The sequence below is a fragment of the Homarus americanus genome, unplaced genomic scaffold, assembly GCF_018991925.1.
Source record: "Homarus americanus isolate GMGI-L3 unplaced genomic scaffold, GMGI_Hamer_2.0 scaffold36188, whole genome shotgun sequence".
In the NCBI taxonomy this organism is placed as follows: domain Eukaryota; kingdom Metazoa; phylum Arthropoda; class Malacostraca; order Decapoda; family Nephropidae; genus Homarus; species Homarus americanus.
In genome coordinates this window covers 286,822-304,907 of record NW_024718183.1, presented here as the reverse complement: position 1 = coordinate 304,907, position 18,086 = coordinate 286,822, and the positions used below count along the sequence as shown (strand labels likewise).

The window sequence follows — 18,086 nt, the reverse complement described above, 5'->3', positions numbered from 1 at the left end:
TAATTACCAGATGTTTTAATTGCCTGTATGTTGGCCTGGTGAGTTATTGCTAGGCATTAACATTCCTAGGTATAAAGCTAGACGTAGCATTCTGGACTGTATCACAAAAACTGTTTTTTAGAAAAAAAAAGGGCTAAATTATTATTTTTCTGTTTACCATTATGTACTTATTTGTTTTTACAATTTTCAACTCGGAGAGGCCCCTCTGACCTTTGAGGCCCTAAGCTATAGCTTATCTAGCTTATACCTAAATCTGGCACTGGGGGAGTCAATATATCAATTGTGGATAAGCAGGGATGTGAATATTGGGGTTGCAAAATTTGAAATATTCCTGTATTCTGTTTTGGTGACTGTGAAGTGATTTTTGCTATGCTTTTTTGACTGTAAAGTCCTTTGCCTCTGTTGTTGTGAACATGATGCGAGCAGTGTCAGCTGCTATCATTATTTTTACATTATCATCAGTGTTTTTCTTGCCTTTACAGTAAGAGAACCTCACTAACTTTCAGATAGTATTCAGTCTTTGTGACAGGTGATATCAATCAGTTTTTGTGAAGGGCTTTCACTCTGTTGCTGAGGCTCTAGTGACTGGGAAGGCCAAGGCACCCAGGAAACCAGTGTCTCCGGAGGCAAAGCTCTACATTGTGAAGCTATTGTGAAGCTATTTGGGAGTCAGAGTGTCATCACCACTCCACCTTCAAGAGTCCCCCTAGCCTCGAAGGGGACATGTAATGACGACTAGGCTTGTTCTAAATGATGTGGCGAGTGCTGTTTAGTTGTGTTTTAGGTATTTTTTTATTATAGGAATTTTCTTTTGGGTAATACGTCTGGATGTCGGACTGGCTTCGAACGTATCCCATTAAACCCCACGTTATAAAACTCCCAATTTACGATATTTTGACTTAGGATAAGTTGGTGAAAAATGTAACCCCATCATAAATTGGGGGATACCTGTACTCAAGTACATTATATTCTCAATTTCATGGAATCCGATATAACGAACTCTCAAATTTAGCGGAAGGAGTTTTTTCCGTAATTTTTCGCACGATTATTAATTCCGTTAATAAGCTCACACCTACGGAGACACCTCAGATTCATGATATGTACATAGGAACATCAGAAACATTATTCATGGCTTACCTTATACTAGGGGGTTCCGTGTTTGTTTACAAATTTGTCTATAATTTCAAAACTTTTTCCAATTGATAGGCGCACTCTTTTGACTTTCTCCCCCACACCACTCCCTTTCTGAAACTTCCGAGATATTTTCAGCATGATGTCTAAGCACAGTAGTTAGTTGACTGAGAGGTAAGTGAACAACACACACGTGGTGGTGGCAGGACATAGACCGATAAGATGTAAACAAACCAAACGCGCCAAGTGGCACATTTGGCGTGAAATTTAATGGAATCATGGTCGACTTAGCAAACTAGTTCGCAGGTAATAGGCAGCTATCAAACAGAGAGGTACTACTACTGCCTGGGAAGATATTGGAAGTATAATGTATTGTCTAATGGTAGACCCTAGTGCCATATGGCATCACAAAAATTGTGACCAAGTCCCAGGTTGCTGATCTGACTTTCTGCCTCATTTACATACAATTGCAGGGTCTCAATTGTTTCACGTACTACACACAGTATATAATGTTTCTCACTTTTGATTTTTTTTCCATTTTTGTATTTCTTTATACCTGTAGTTCTTTATTATTATTATTATTATTATTATTATTATTATTATTTTATTTTCAAATTTGTACTTTATTATAAATTTTATTTACTAGTAATTAATATTATTATTATTATTATTATTACATTTTTGCCCCCCAGGCCCCAATGTGGGTCAGTGACCTGTGCCCAGGTGGGCTAGCCCCAGTAAAAAGAAATTCTGGGGCAGTTGGGGGGAGTTGGAGATAACACTGCTTATCTGAACTGTTTAAAGAAAATCAGTGGTTATATTATTATGGCACTTCAACAACTAAGATCTTTAAGTGTATATCAAGGTTATTAAAAGAATATTACAACAACAATAAAAAAATATACATTTGAAACAGAACTCTCTGGGTTGAAAATCAGACATGTAAGTCTGGTTGTCAACAAGATGATTGTTATTTACTGTAAAGTGTTATGTGTAAGTAACCACAGAATTTGTCTTATGAATAAAGATAAAACTGTATATTGGACAGTACTATAAAGATAAAAATAAGAACAAATAAGTGTAGGAGTATATTGTGTGTGGAAGATGCATTTACCTGGGAGCAGCTGCCAGAGAGGTGGGGGAAAGGAGGGGGGGAAACCAGAGGTGGGTGGCACCCTCCCCCTCTCTCCCAAAAGATTCCACCACAATTCTCATATAACTTAGGATCATTTGTTGCCAGGTTAATTAAATATTTTCCTAAAAGAATCAACTTTCCTGAAAAATAATCCCACACTGAACACCAGGAGTCATTTGTTTACAAAGTGCAAACAGTTGATTGGCTTACCACAATGTCTGTCTTCAACACTTAGTAAATTAGTACAGTATAGCTGTGTATTTATCATAACTTAATAAATACGATTGTAGTGTTTTATCATCACTTAAGTAATACTGTAGTGTAAAAGTATCAATCCCCAGCCTGCTTACAGACTCAAGTGTCTCAGTTCTCAGTAGGCCTACCGTATATCACGGCCTATAAGGCGGCGGGGTGCATAAGACGCCCCCCCCAAATTTCCATTTAAAAAGTAGCTTTTGAGCTCTATTTGCTGTATAAGACCAGTACCCCAAATGTGACACTTACCCACTGACTCAGTAGTCCTTTACCAACCATCCTTGATTTTTTAAAATAAGGCCAATTCACTTCAAGTAATGTCATCAAATTATACCCGCTGGTGTAGTGTAAACACTAGTGACGTCACTGAAGCGTGGTGGGAGTGTTCCCTCGTCTCGGTGGTGTGACTATTTATACAACATGTGGTTCAACAGCAACCACCGTATTCTAATTGTGGTGTTTCATTAGGATTTGAGTGAAAAAGGTTACCAGTATGTACTTACTACATACATTTATTACATATATATATATATATATATATATATATATATATATATATATATATATATATATATATATATATATATATATATATATATATATATATATATATATATATATATATATATATATATATATATATATATATATATATATATATACTGAATATACTATGTACAAAAAATGAATGTTCAATGAATTATTTATGGTGCATTAGGGTACTGGTCACTTCTGATGGGCTATAAATAGCCTTCTTTATCTCCCCTCCATCTCACCCTGAGCCAGACGGAAGGGTCTTGGTAAATAACATGTTTGCTTATTTTCCATTTACTTTAAATAGATTTACCGAATTATTTGTTTTATTTATTTATTTATAATATACTGTAATATATTAAACACACTGTAATTATTTTCTTTAATTTATAAACTGTTTTGCGACAAAGGAATGTTCTCCAGTAGTGTTTCATTAGGATTTGAGTGAAAAAATATTACGTACTTACACAATTGTTCCTCTTACTTTGACAACACAACATACATACAGTATATTATTTCTCAGTTTTGATCTTTTTTTTTAATTTTTGTATTTATTTATAGTTAGTTACTTAAAATAAGGCCAATTCACTTCAAGTAATGGCATCAAATATTACCAGCTGGTGTAGTGTAAACACTAGTGACGTCACTTGAGCGTCTGTAATTAACCGTCGATAGTTTCAAGAATTAATGCACTCATTTACTGAATATTCTTTGTAAAAAAATAAAATTTAAATCAATTATTTATAGGAGATAAATATTATTATGAGTAAATATACCGATACCGGTATGCATTACTGACCACCTCCACGGCTAAAAATAGCCCAATCTCGGGTCACTTTCCCTTTCTTGTCTCCTCACTGGCAAATGGGGGGGGCGTGGGGAGGGGTGTGTGATGATAGCTGTGTTTATTACAGGGGTATAAATCTCTTTTACGGTATGTTAGACAGGTTTATAATACATTTTTATTATTTTAATATACCGGTAATCTTAATTTGAATCCAGCTTGCCAAACTTAAGTTTCAGTATAAAATAATTAGTGGTAAGACCTTGTGAGTGGCTTACGATGTTTTCATCACCACTCTTGACACACTAAACCACAATATTTAAGAGGGAAGAATTTTAAACTTGGTGGTTTAGACGACCCCCTAACTTTGGGCAGATTTTTTTAATGTTCAAATTTCGTCTTATAGGCCGTGATATACGGTATAGCAAATCTGATTAGACCACTGCACAGTATTCAGTAAGTATAATTCATTTCATAACTTTTTTTATTTAATCTTACCCATTTCTTATAAAAAAAAGAAAAAAGAAAAAAAAATTCTGGTGACCAAAGCATCTCAGAGTCCCCAAAAACTGAATTCCGATATATTGAAATTTGATTTATCGAGGTTTTACTGTAATAATAATAACAATTAAAATAATAATAAATTTAATACAAAAAAAAATTATAAATAAAAATACATGTAATAATAATAATTATAATAATAATAATAATAATAATGATAACGATAATGATAATAATAATAATAATAATAATAATAATAATAATAATAATAATAATAATAATAATTATTATTATTATTATTTTACTATGTGTATTTCTATTTATAATTGTTTTATTAAAAATTGATTTTGATTTTTTTAAATTATTATTATTATTACATCGAGAAAAATAATGGAAATTCAATTTAGCAGAACTTTAAATTTAACGGAGAGGGATGGCTCGAATTAGTTCGTTAAACTGATAAAATACTGTATATATGGTGCAGTATAATGTACATGAAAAGGACAAATTAGATGAAAAGAAAAGCTAATGTTGAGAAGGCGTGATCTGGATGGATATTTATAGCTAATTTGCTCCTCCAATGAGCCATAAAATGACATTCCCAAGTTCAATCCTTCTTTTGATAAAGTGACAGTGGTAATGGCCAAGAAATTGACAAAATTATACCTTATTTTTTTTTAATACCAGTATGTAAGCTCACCAGTAAGTTCTCCTTCAAATTTTTTATGGCAATCTTATATCTTCATTAAAATTTTCAATTCCTTAAAAAAATAAAAGTTCTACTCACCATGTTTTTCCCTGAGAGCACGCACAGCAAGCTCTGTGCACTGTGTTGCTTTTCCAATCTGCTTGTCTGAGAATCCAAGTTGCTTTGCTTGACGAAGAAATATTTCAGACAATTCTTCATAACAAAGATTCTCCAGGTGATCATACATAGATGTAATATTCTGAAACACCATAAGATGTTTTAAGTTCAAATAATCTAAAGTAATCCAATAAGTTAATGTACAATAAAGTTAATTTGAAGCCATCCTTTGAAAACAAAGCGTGGTAACTACCTAATAATAAATATATTAGCCAGCATTAAGTACAGTGGTAACAGAATGGCATTCCACTACTTTTTTCTCTAACAAGACTATACCTCTGAATGTACTGACACCATTGAAAACATGTAATTTTATTACATCATGAAATCGTCATATGTACCCGTGACAAGCGGGGTACCACAGGGCAGTACACTGGGCCAAAAGTTGCTTGTTTGTTTCATAAATGCCATGCCAGAAGTTATACATTCTTCCATACAATTTCTTGCAGACGATGCCAAGTTATTCAAGAAAATTAAGTACCAAACAGACTGTAAAGACCTAGAGAAAGATCTCTGTCAGCTTACAGAGTGGTTGAAGAAGTTGAGTGATTTATTTTGTTATGTCTAAAGAGATGGATTGGGAACGCCAACATATATACATGCGCATTTAAGGATACAGCGTCATTTATATTAAGAATATATATATATATATATATATATATATATATATATATATATATATATATATATATATATATATATATATATATATATATATATATATATATATATATATATATATATATATATATATACAGTTGGTCCTCATATTACGCGGTTAATGTAACCCGGAGGGTACCGCGGAAAGTGAGAAACGCGTAAAGTGAATAACATAACATATGGGATTAATTGAAATGGAGTCCGGGCCGATCCCCAAACTCCACTTTTTGACGACACACAACTATGTTGTAGTAAAAATATTATCTTAACTTTATGATGGCATGCACACACAATTAATAATTAAGAGAAATATCAATAATATTAGGTTTTTTAACACTTACATTAGTAGAAAAGATGGCTGGGCACACGGGGATGGGCGGTTGGTTCCGAGGCAGAGGGCAGATTATTGGCCCTCACCTGTATCACTTGTATCAATTGTATCACTATCCACCACAGAGGCTTGCAGGGCCTCTTTGTCAAACCCCCCAAAGTTCATATAAGTCCATATCCTCACTATAATTATCACTATCACTGACTTGGGCCGGCTGTAGTGGGTGGCGGGTGAAGAACTGGTCATGTTTTGATGACTGGGCGACCTTGTGCGCACCATTCTCGCGCTTCTTACACAACATGGCGGATGGCGGGAGGTTTAGATCCAAAAATGGCGCGGCTTGCCAGCCGCTCTCCGTGTAATGGGGTTCACGACCGCGGAATGTGAAAATGTTAGGTTCTGGCAAGGCGCCGCGTTAACGGTGAAACGCGGAATGCGGGACCGCGTAATATGAGGACCAACTGTATGTGTGTATATATATATATACAGTTGTACCCCACTTAACGCGGTCAATTGAACCCAGAGGGTCCCGCGTTAAGTGAAAACCGCGTTAAGTGAATAACAGAACATATGGGATTAATTCCAATAGAACCCAGCCCGACCCCCAAACTCCACTTTTTGACGACAAATAACTATGTTGTAGTAAAAATTCTATCTTAACTTTATGGTGGCATGAAAAACAAGTAATATAGAAGAGGTTAGGTTAGGAAAGATAAAGGTTAACATAGGAAAAATAAAGAATAGGTTAAAAAACGAAAATTTTTGAGGAACACTCACGGTAGTAGAAGAGATGGGTCGGCATACGGGGATGGAGGCTGGTTCCGAGGCAGAGGGCAGATTACTGCCCCTCAGGTGAATCACCATTACTAGGTGAATCACCATTACTAGGTGAATCAATATCACTGTCACTTACAGTTGTTATGGCTTCCCTGACAAATCCCTCAAAATCAACTTCACTATCACTATCACTGGCTTGGGCTGGCTGTGGTGGGTTGCGGGCGAAGAACTCGGTTATGCTTTGCTGACGGCTGGCTTTGATGTTGTCATGATACACCGTGATGTACGGCTCCATAGCCTGCACCAGTCGGGTATGGAAGACGTCATGGCGTTCATCGTCAGTGTCGCGGGAAACGATGGACTTAATTTTTTCTGTTAACTCTATGACACACTTAATATCACTATGACTTAAACTAGGTTCTTCGGAGAATGACGCACCTTCTTCCTCCTCTTCACTGGCGGGTTCTTCTTCCAACATCTCGTCGGCAGTCACTTCAGGATCTCTGATCACCTCCATGATGTCTTCGTTGGTGGTCTCGGAGAAGCCTTCAGCTGTAACAGTCTGCGCAGCTTCTCTGGCAAGGTCCACTGCTACTGCAACAGTCTGAACCTGACCAGTCACAGGTTCACTCCTCCTCTCACCTGGTATGCCATGCAACACATGTCTCCATGCGTGACGAATCGTAGCAATAGACAGCAGATTCCATGCCTCCACCAAGAAGTCTACAGCTTGTTTGACGTTAAACTTCTTCCAAAATTGTTTGACGAGAAGTTCTTGAGTCGCCGCCTCTTGTTCCTTGTCCTCGTCGCTTTTACTCTCGCTGTCGGTGTCACCCAGCTTACGCAACTCATCCTTGGTGTTGGTAGAGTTGTTCAGGAGCTTGAATTTCTTTGCCGAGTATGCAGCTTTAACATTGCAGATTAACTCCTGGTCCATGGGCTGGATTAATGACGTAGTATTGGGAGGAAGGAAGACCACTTTTACGTTGGGGTGACGATCCATAAGTAGGGGCGAGTGTCCAGGTGCGTTGTCAAGGAGCAACAAAATATTGAAAGGAACATTCTGTTGCTCGCAGAATTTCTGCACGTCAGGAACAAAACAGTTGTCAAACCAGAAGAGGGACAGAGAAGAGGACATCCACGCCTTACGTGCGGTTAGCCAGTGGAAATTAAGCTTGTTCATGTCCATATTCTTGTAGGCGTGCGGCTTGCGGGCTTTGTGAATCACCGATAACTTTGGTTTACAGGTACCGGAGGCATTGGTGGTAAACAGGACGGTGATGCGTTCCTTCTGCATCTTCCGGCCCCTTACCTTGCTCGCAGACTGGACAACGAAGGTCTTGGAAGGTAACTTTTTCCAGAAAAGACCAGATTCGTCCATGTTAAACACCTGGTCGTCACTGTACTGTCCTTCCTCCATAATCTCACGTAAAAACGGAGGAAAATCTCTAGCCGCCGCACGGTCAGCACTCGCTTCCTCACCAACAATGCTGATGTTGGTGACCTTGTTCCTCCTCTTAAACCTATGCAGCCAACCATGGGAAGCATTGAAGGGTTTGGGCTCTGCAATTCCCAGTTTACGTGTCACTGCTGCGTATAGCTCACGTGCGTACTCCTGCACTGAGCGCGTGTCCACCGCCATGTTGCGTCGCGCCTGACGCACCAAATAACTCACCAGCAAAGTTTCCACTTTTGCCAGCACCCTGTTCTGGCAATACCTGATAGATGAAGCACCTGCAGACTTTGTGATCTTCATGTGCTCCTTTATCTTGGCTGCATCCTTCTTTATTGTACGAATCGTAGATTCGTTGACGCCATGCTGGCGCGCGAGATCAACTTGGCGTCTTCCTTTCTCCAAATCTTGAACAATTTGGTACTTCAGCTCGTAGCTTAATGAACGTCGTGTCTTCTTTGGTTTAGTGCGCTGGGTCCAGGTAAGGAAAGGTTTCTCTCTGGGGGTGGTGGTCCGGCGGAAGCCATTTTACGGAACAATGGATGCGCGTTAACCCGGCGTGGCCTTGAGGGATGAAACTGCCGCGGCTAGGTCAAGCGTCGTCTCTCCTCCCTCCCTCCCTCCCCGGGGTAGTCACGTCATAATACTTTAAGCCAATTACAGCTAGCAGCAGAGGGGGGTAGGGCTGCATGGCCAATCACAGTCCGAGACGTCATATGACGTCAGTGATAACGCAACAAAGACACACACTGCGCAACCTTACCGCGCCGCTTACCCAAGCGGAGGGAGGAGGAGGGAGAGGCAGGCAGGGAGGAGGGCGGGTGGGTGGCGCGTGGCGCGTGGTCAAAATCTAAAAATAGCATCCGAGCCGGACACTCACCGCGTAGCTGTGGAAAAACCAGCGTTAAGTGAAAGTTCAGCTTTGGCAAGGCACCGCGTATATGATAAAACGCGTTAAGTGAAAGTGCGTTAAGCGGGGTAATACTGTATATATATATATAAATATATATATATATATATATATATATATATATATATATATATATATATATATATATATATATATATATATATATATATATATATATATATATATATATATATATATATATATAGTACAGGTTGACAACCCTTTATCCGAAATTCCGAAAACCGAAAGTTTTTTGTTTAGCAAATTTTTTTTTAATTTTCTTTTTTTTTTACAGGGATTAGCCCACCCGGGCATAGATCACTGACCCACATCGGGGCCTGGGGGGCGAAAATGTAATAGTAATAGTAATAGTAATAGTAATACTAATTATAATAATAATAATAATAATATTAATTCTAATAATACCCTTAATTATTCATAGAAAATAAAAATTTTAATTAAAAAATACACGAAAATAAAATAATAATGATAATAATACTGTATTAATAAAATAATAATAATAATAATAAAGAAAAAAATGAATTAATAATGAAAAAAAGATAAAAAGTGAGTAACATGACCTAGACCTATGAATTATTATTATTACCTGTATTATTATTATTATTATTATTATTATTATTATTATTATTATTATTTTATTATTATTATTATTATATTTTAGCCCCCAGGCCCCAATGTGGGTCAGTGACCTGTGCCCGATGGGCTGATCCAAAAAAAAAAAAAAAAAAACCTAACCATTCTGAAAACCAAAAAATTCCGAAATGCCTCTGGTCCCAAGGATTTCGGATAAGGGATTGTCAGAACATATGGGATTAATTCCAATAGAAACTGGACCGACCCCCAAACTCCACTTTTTCCGACACAATACCTATGTTCTAGTAAAAATAACATCTTAATTTTAAGATGGTACATGCACACAATTAATACTTAAGAGAAATAGAGAAATACAGTCGCCAAGTTAATGTCCATTCAAATAATGGACTCAACTCCCTCCCCCTCTTCTCACACTACACTGCTGGCTCTTCCCTCTCTGAGAAATTTTGGGGGGAAAACCACTAAATTTTAATAAATAATACCTCAAACTAAAGTTAGGATAATACAATTGACATTGCTGGATTCCTTGTAAGACCAGGAATATTTTGAATATAAATGTCATATATTTTGCACAAAAGATAACATAGTTACTCAGAAAATTTTGTTATCTAAAATTTGTATGTCTAATGCAAAATATATGATGTTTATATTCAAAATGATCACCAAATTATAAGAATTCCAGCAATGTAAATTATATTCTGGCCGGGTAATTTGTATGAATTTTATGAGCTAAAACAAATATCTTCAGTTAATAAAAAAAAATATATATTCTTCACGGGGTAACAGATGGTCGGTCGGACCCTCCCTGCCCCCCACCCTCCACCAACTGTCCCAAGGAGATGTGTGGGAAAACCAGAATACTTAACTTTTTTGTAATAAATAATACCTCAAACTAAAGTTAGGATAATATAATTGACATTGCTGGATTCCTTGTAAGACCAGGAATATTTTGAATATAAATGTCATATATTTTGCACAAAAGATAACATAGTTACCCAGAGAAAAAATGTTATCTAAAATTTGTATGTCTAATGCAAAATATATGATGTTTATATTCAAAATGATCACCAAATTATAAGAATTCCAGCAATGTAAATTATATTCTGGCCGGGTAATTTGTATGAATTTTATGAGCTAAAACAGGCAGTCAGGCAGGGTGGCGGGTGGGGCAAATCTAAAAATAGCGTCTTGAGCCGGACACTCACCGCGTATATGTGAAAAAATCCGTGTTAAGTGAAAGTTCAGCTCTGGCGAGGCACCGCGTATATGATAAAAACGCGTTAAGTGAAACCGCGTTAGGCGGGGTAATACTGTGTGTGTGTATATATATATATATATATATATATATATATATATATATATATATATATATATATATATATATATATATATATATATATATATATATATATGGGTGATTAGAGAGATGGAGTGGAGAGGAGTGGAACATGCACCGTGTTGACGTTTATCTCACCTCCAGGCAGTCACACAACAAGACCCTCAATGGATGCTTGTTGTCTTAATTCCCATGTGTGTGTTGCTTACACCAGCCTTTGTAATTCTGCAGATCTATTTATATAATTTTTTTGCTAGGACTATGCCACGAGACAGTGGCTCTTGTGACATTTGCTCAGCTCCAAGACAGGTAGATACATTTACAAACATAGCTATTTAAGTCATCAACCTAAAATTAGTCTTAACATTCTATGGACAGGGTACAGTACAGTATTTGAATATAGCAAATTTTATATGTAGCAGACCTACCTTCATCTTGTACAGGAACCACTTATCTATTCTTGTTAGATTATACAATCTTTCAACATCCCATCCTTGTTTCAGAGCTGCAGCCAGTACCAACATTCGTTTATCTGTTGGCTGCTGAAGTTCCTGAAATAAAAAAGTGAAAATTTCAATAAGTGGTCTTTTCATAGAACAGGTATAGACCCTCATATCCAGGACTCTTGGGATCGAGACCAAACCGATTTTGAGGATTTTCGAGTTTCCAGGGCCCTAGGTCATCCATGTTACCTTGGGTCTACCAGTAGCCAACCTCAAGTTTTGCTTCCACACACTGCATCACTCACACAAACTAGGTTGAGCGTTTGTTGCATTTCTTGCACAAATAAAAAAAAATAATTAGATACAATTTTGTATGTTTGTATGTCTATGTAGATCTAGATGTCACTGTATCTTGGGTTTGTTTACAATGACTGTAGGAACAAAATTCATAGGAGAAAAGAAGTCACAAAAAATTCAGAGTTTGGTAAGGTTTCCATTTTTCAACATGTTGAAAATAATTAATTTTGGATAGTTTTTCTATTGAGCAAAGAAAACCTAAAAAACCCAACCCAGTCAACCTAACGTAACCTAACCCAGCCAATATACCCCTACACCAACCAACCTAGCCCAACGCTAATCAACCAACCAACCCAACCTAACTCGGCCAACAAAACTCAACACCAACCAACCTACATAACCCAACCCCTCACCTAACCTAACCAATCTAATGTAACCCAACTACTCTAATGTATCCCAACCCAATTAACCAAACCTAAATTGTCCTAACCCAACCTACCCTAACCTGCCCCAACTCAACTTATTAATGATATCTAAATAAAATTTAAATTTTTTTTATGACTTTTCCTAACCCAAATTGTAACTATTTCTTACTTTTTCCCGTTCACCGTGCAATGTCTGACTCCCAAAAGCTTCTTGTGTGGAGACATTTGGAAGAAATAAGAGAGTTCATAATAAATGTATTGTTGGATTGAATAAACAGCTTACTACAGTTCTTTAATTAGCTTTATTTGTATCAATACTGTATAATATATCAGCGTTTACATTACGGGGAATAGCCCACCGGGGCACAGGTCATCGACCCACAATGGGGCCTAGGGGCCAAAAAAATAAGAGCAAAAAGAAATTAAAAATAGAAAAGAAAAAGTCTATATTAATCTACAGCACGAAGATGTGGGAAAACCATCTTTTTGAAGCGAGACAGATTGTGTGACCGACAGCCACACAGAAACGGTGGGCACCACGGGCAAGACGAGTGTTACGAGCACACGGTCTTGCCAGCGGTACACAGGATGCCAAATTCACCGAACATTGCCCGTTTAAGTACATGTAAAAGAGAGAGAGTGAAGCAACACTGCCACAAAGAGAAAGAGGAGAGAGATTATCAACTAAAGGACGAGTTAATAAGACGAAATGCCTTGGATTTCAGCTTATCTAATAGTTGGACAGAAAAAGAGCCACCCCAGATATGAGAGCATTACTCCAAGTTAGGATGAATGAATCCCTTATATACTTGAAGCAACTGCTCAGGAGTGAAGTAGCTACGGCATCTGTACAGCATTCCCAGCTTTTGGGAGGCAGCTTAGGAATGTTGAGGATGTGCGGCTTCCATGACATATTAGAGTAAATGGCGAGGCCTAGCATATCTATTTTAGAATTTGGCAGAATTATAGCGTCCTGAAATGTGATTGGTGGGAGACCATCTAATCTGGAAAGTGCAATTGGTAAATACAGTACTGAGTTTTAATACTGTTGAATTTAACCAAGTTTATACCTCCCCATTCAGAGATGCTGCACAGAATAAATAATAATAATCTACTATCATGCACACAATTCCTGTAGGATTTGGTCCAGGAAAATTCAGGCTACGGTTCCCAGTTTATTGGTGTGGCTAGGAGAACTGTGCTCTAGCATGGAGCGAGAGTGAGTGGCCATTCCGAGGCTGCCCACGAGTATATATACCAGCTGACTGAACGAAGCTGTCTCGGCTCAAGTCTCGAAGCAAGTTCAGCCACATCAGCCAGCCGACTTAACAACAGTTACAGAAGCATAATGGCTAGTTACAACAATTATAGGCATCTGTTAACTATGTTACATTACATTATATTATATTACATACTTACCTTACATTATATTACATAGTTATATTATTCTTCAGTCGCTACACTCCCTTCCAAGTAACCAGCCACAGATTGAGACTTAACCACTTGAAGGTGAAACAATGAAGCCACTGAAGGAAGTGCGTTGATGGCCCAACATCTATTTGACCATCAAGGCACTTCTGTCAGCTGCGTCACTAACTTAACCTCAGGCGATTTGGACTCCTACTGTGGCTGGTTACTGAGAAGGACTTTAATACACTATTATACAGTACAGAGGGCCTACCAAATTCTCGGGGGTTAGGTTCTCAAAATGGCTGCGAATCACTAAATCCACAGATAACATTTGCAGACAAGGGGGGGGGGGGGGTTGAATCGGCTGTTTTGTCCAATTAACCAGGCCGTTCACATATATTTATTATTTGGGTTTAAGTAACGAAACCCAAACTGTAGTTCCTTGTTTTATTATAAAAGGATTGTATCTATAATTTCTGAGTGTAGATCGACCGTAAGTTCCACTGTATATGAGTGAATGAGAAAGGGACGGCGTTTATGTATTATAAACGTTAGGTCACGTCCTTACGATATAACTTGCTGTGAGCGACTCATGAGTAGTGACCCATTGAGGGAGAACGGTATGGGTACGTCGTTCCCCCTCGAGGGAAGACGGAGCCATTCACTGCGGCTCTCAAATAACGTCTTCCTCTAGTCAAGGCTATCAAACTACTGCTCGCTTCAGGTGGCCAGAGAGCCGGCTACCTATGCCTTTACTCAGCATAGTATGACGCAGCTTCCCGCGGGCACACCTTATCACGTGCATTGAACTTGTCACCTCATAGCCAGTGGAAAGTTACAGGGTGGTGAATCTGAATATAATATCAGATGTATTGACCCATTTATATAACATGTTCTGTTGATGAGACGGGCCCATTACATCGCTCGGTCATCTACCAGCTGAGCTCCGTGAGGCCTAAATAACTCGCAGAGTACAGTACATCCTAGACAACCCTAACCATGTTATAAACAGATATGTAGACACTAAGCTGGGGATTCTACTACTGTAGGGGTATTAGCTACTACAGGGGACCTATACGGTAGTGTCTTACGGGTTAGTATGTTATGAACAATGTTGAATTTGGATGACACTGCCTTGTAATAACAGAACAGGAACTTGATGTAAAACACAAACATTAGTGCCAATATCAAAAGCAACATGGCAGAAATAATCTTCACCTATTTCGTGGTTAATAACGCACCTTCTGAGCAATGTACAACTTTTGCTACTGTCATCACGCGAGATGAATGAGTGTGTGGTGCTTAAGACTCTTTCAATGAAACATTCATTTTTGCGGAGAGCAATGGTACTGAGTTGTGAAGTGTACTACAAGGCATGGCTGAAAATTTAAATCTGTGATACTTTTGTAGAACTATCATATTTTCATTTTAAGAAGATGTGTCATTGACATCATTAAAATATGTAGTTTGAAACTTTAGTATATATTAACATAGTAAGCACTTACAACAATGACATTAACCTCTTGATGTCCTATCAATGTGATGGCATGTCTTGAACATGTAAATGTGTGTATATACTTTATGTATGCCTAGATACTACCTATATCTTGTAGGCTTGCTTGAAGAATCGTTTCTAGAATTTCTTGATAATGTGAAATTGTTGCCGCAATCCCGTAGACTTGCGTGTGTGTCGCTCACAGTAGACACAGTTGATTCCAAGGTCCGGTGACTGGGTCAATGTTCACGAAAATCCTGTGTACAGCAAACCACCGCTCTTGGTCACACTAGGACATCCACCATACCATACCTCAGAATGTTGAGACCATCTCTCAGACCGGATGTGTCATCATCACTAGGGTGGGTGCTGGGGTGCTGGTAACTGGGGGTTGTTCACGCCATACGAAAGAATTTTGTTGACCGGATGTTGATTGATGAGCAGTCACAACAACTGCAGTCACGTCCTGTCACACCCTGGGTAGTGAACGAATCATTTGCAGAAACTAATGTTCACTTCAACTCACAGGATTGTTGCGTTGGCAAATTCCTCATTCTGGTAATGAAGATTACTCTTCAAAATTGCAGGTACTATCTTCCAACTCTTGCTGCTGTATTCACGCTGTGAAAGTGTGTGGTTGAGGTCAAGAGGTATCTCTGACGCACGATCCGCCTTCCTCTTAATAGGATTGGTGGACAACACTTTCGATCTAGCGGTGAGCATAGGTTTAGAATGGCTCATAGCGTTGTAGGAAACACCTTTAAACGTAATAGTATTATTACGTGGAAGAACATCTATCATGTTCGTTTTAAGAGTTGGGAGACCAAGTAACCCGTCGGCTGGCAATTTAAACTGCTGGACTATATAAAAGTCCGCATATAAGGGAGAACCACATCTTGAAAATCTGAGTGGTAACGTCACCATTTCATGAATGCTCAGCTGAGTACCTGATACTCTTTCGAGCTCAGCGTTACTAGGTCGCCATATGAAGTCTCGGTGAGGGAATTTACTTTGTAACTCTTGATAGGATGTCAAGGCCAATACATTAGCGCAAGCACCTGTGTCTATATCAAGAGCCAATCTGGTATTATCCACTCTCACCGGCACTGACAACACTTCAACTTTGCTTAGCGCCGCTATTAACGATGCCGCTATAGAAGTGCTGTGAGGAGGGGCGGGAATTACCCTTGCTATCCCTCTCCTTGGTGTAGTAAATGTAACACATATAACAATATCTGTGATTGCTACTGCATATATATATATATATATATATATATATATATATATATATATATATATATATATATATATATATATATATATATATATATATCTATATATATATATATATATATATATATATATACAGTATTACCCCGCTTAACGCGCTTTCACTTAACGCGTTTTCGCATATACGCGGTGCCTTGCCAAAGCTGAACTTTCACTTAACGCGGCATTTTTCATCATATACGCGGTGAGTGTCCGGCTCGAGAGCTATTTTTAGATTCGCACCACCCCCCACCCGCTACCCTGCCTGACTGCCTGTTTTAGCTCATAAAATTCATACAAATTACCCAGCCAGAATATAATTTACATTGCTGGAATTCTTATAATTTGGTGATCATTTTGAATATAAACAACATATATTTTGCATTAAACATACAATTTTTAGATAAAAATTGTTCTCTAGGTAATTATGTTATCTTTTGTCCAAAATATATGACATTTATATTCAAAATATTCCTGGTCTTACAAGGAATCCAGCAATGTCAATTATATTATCCTAACTTTAGTTTGAGGTATTATTTATTAAAATTTAGTGGTTATCCCACACATCTCCTTGGGACGGTTGGTGGGGGGTGGGGGGGGGGGGAGGGAGGGACCGACCGACCGACCATCTGTTACCCCGTGAAGAATTATTTTTTTTTTTATTAACTGAAGATATTTGTTTTAGCTCATAAAATTCATACAAATTACCCGGTCAGAATATAATTTACATTGCTGGAATTCTTATAATTTGGTGATCATTTTGAATATAAACAACATATATTTTGCATTAAACATACAATTTTTAGATAAAAATTGTTCTCTAGGTAATTATGTTATCTTTTGTCCAAAATATATGACATTTATATTCAAAATATTCCTGGTCTTACAAGGAATCCAGCAATGTCAATTATATTATCCTAACTTTAATCTGAGGTATTATTTAATACTAAATGTTAAAAACTCTTGAATGGAGGATTGGTGGGGGGTGGGGGGAGGGTTGGGACTGACCACGCGGTTGGAAGAGGGGGGGAAGGCAAGGTGGGGTACTTTGATTGACAGATAGTGTCGAAGAATATTTTTTTTTTTTTATTAACTGAAGATATTTGTTTTAGCTCATAAAATTCATACAAATTATCCGGCCAGAATATAATTTACATTGCTGGAATTCTTACAATTTGCTGATCATTTTGAATATAAACATCATAGATTTTGCATTAGACATACAAATTTTAGATGTAAAGTTTATTCTGAGTAAATATGTTATCTTTTGTGAAAAATATATGACATTTATATTCAAAATATTCCTGGTCTTACAAGGAATCCAGCAATGTCAATTATATTATCCTAACTTTAGTTTGAGGAATTATTTATTACTATACCTGGTTTTCCCCCAAAAATTTCTCAGAGGGAAGAGCCAGTGAGTGTAGTGTGAGAAGAGGGGGAGGGAGTTGAGTCCATTA

General features: G+C 37.6%; 1 protein-coding gene across 1 annotated transcript in view; it reads right to left on the bottom strand.

Moving 5' to 3' along the window:
• Positions 1-18,086, bottom strand: part of LOC121859232 (CAD protein-like) — a gene marked incomplete at its 5' end in the record, with an annotated part of 317,185 nt that overhangs the window by 69,017 nt on the left and 230,082 nt on the right. Inside the window, 2 exon segments of the mRNA XM_042355968.1 lie at positions 5,128-5,287; positions 11,716-11,838. Coding sequence (XP_042211902.1) covers positions 5,128-5,287; positions 11,716-11,838 — 283 coding nt within the window.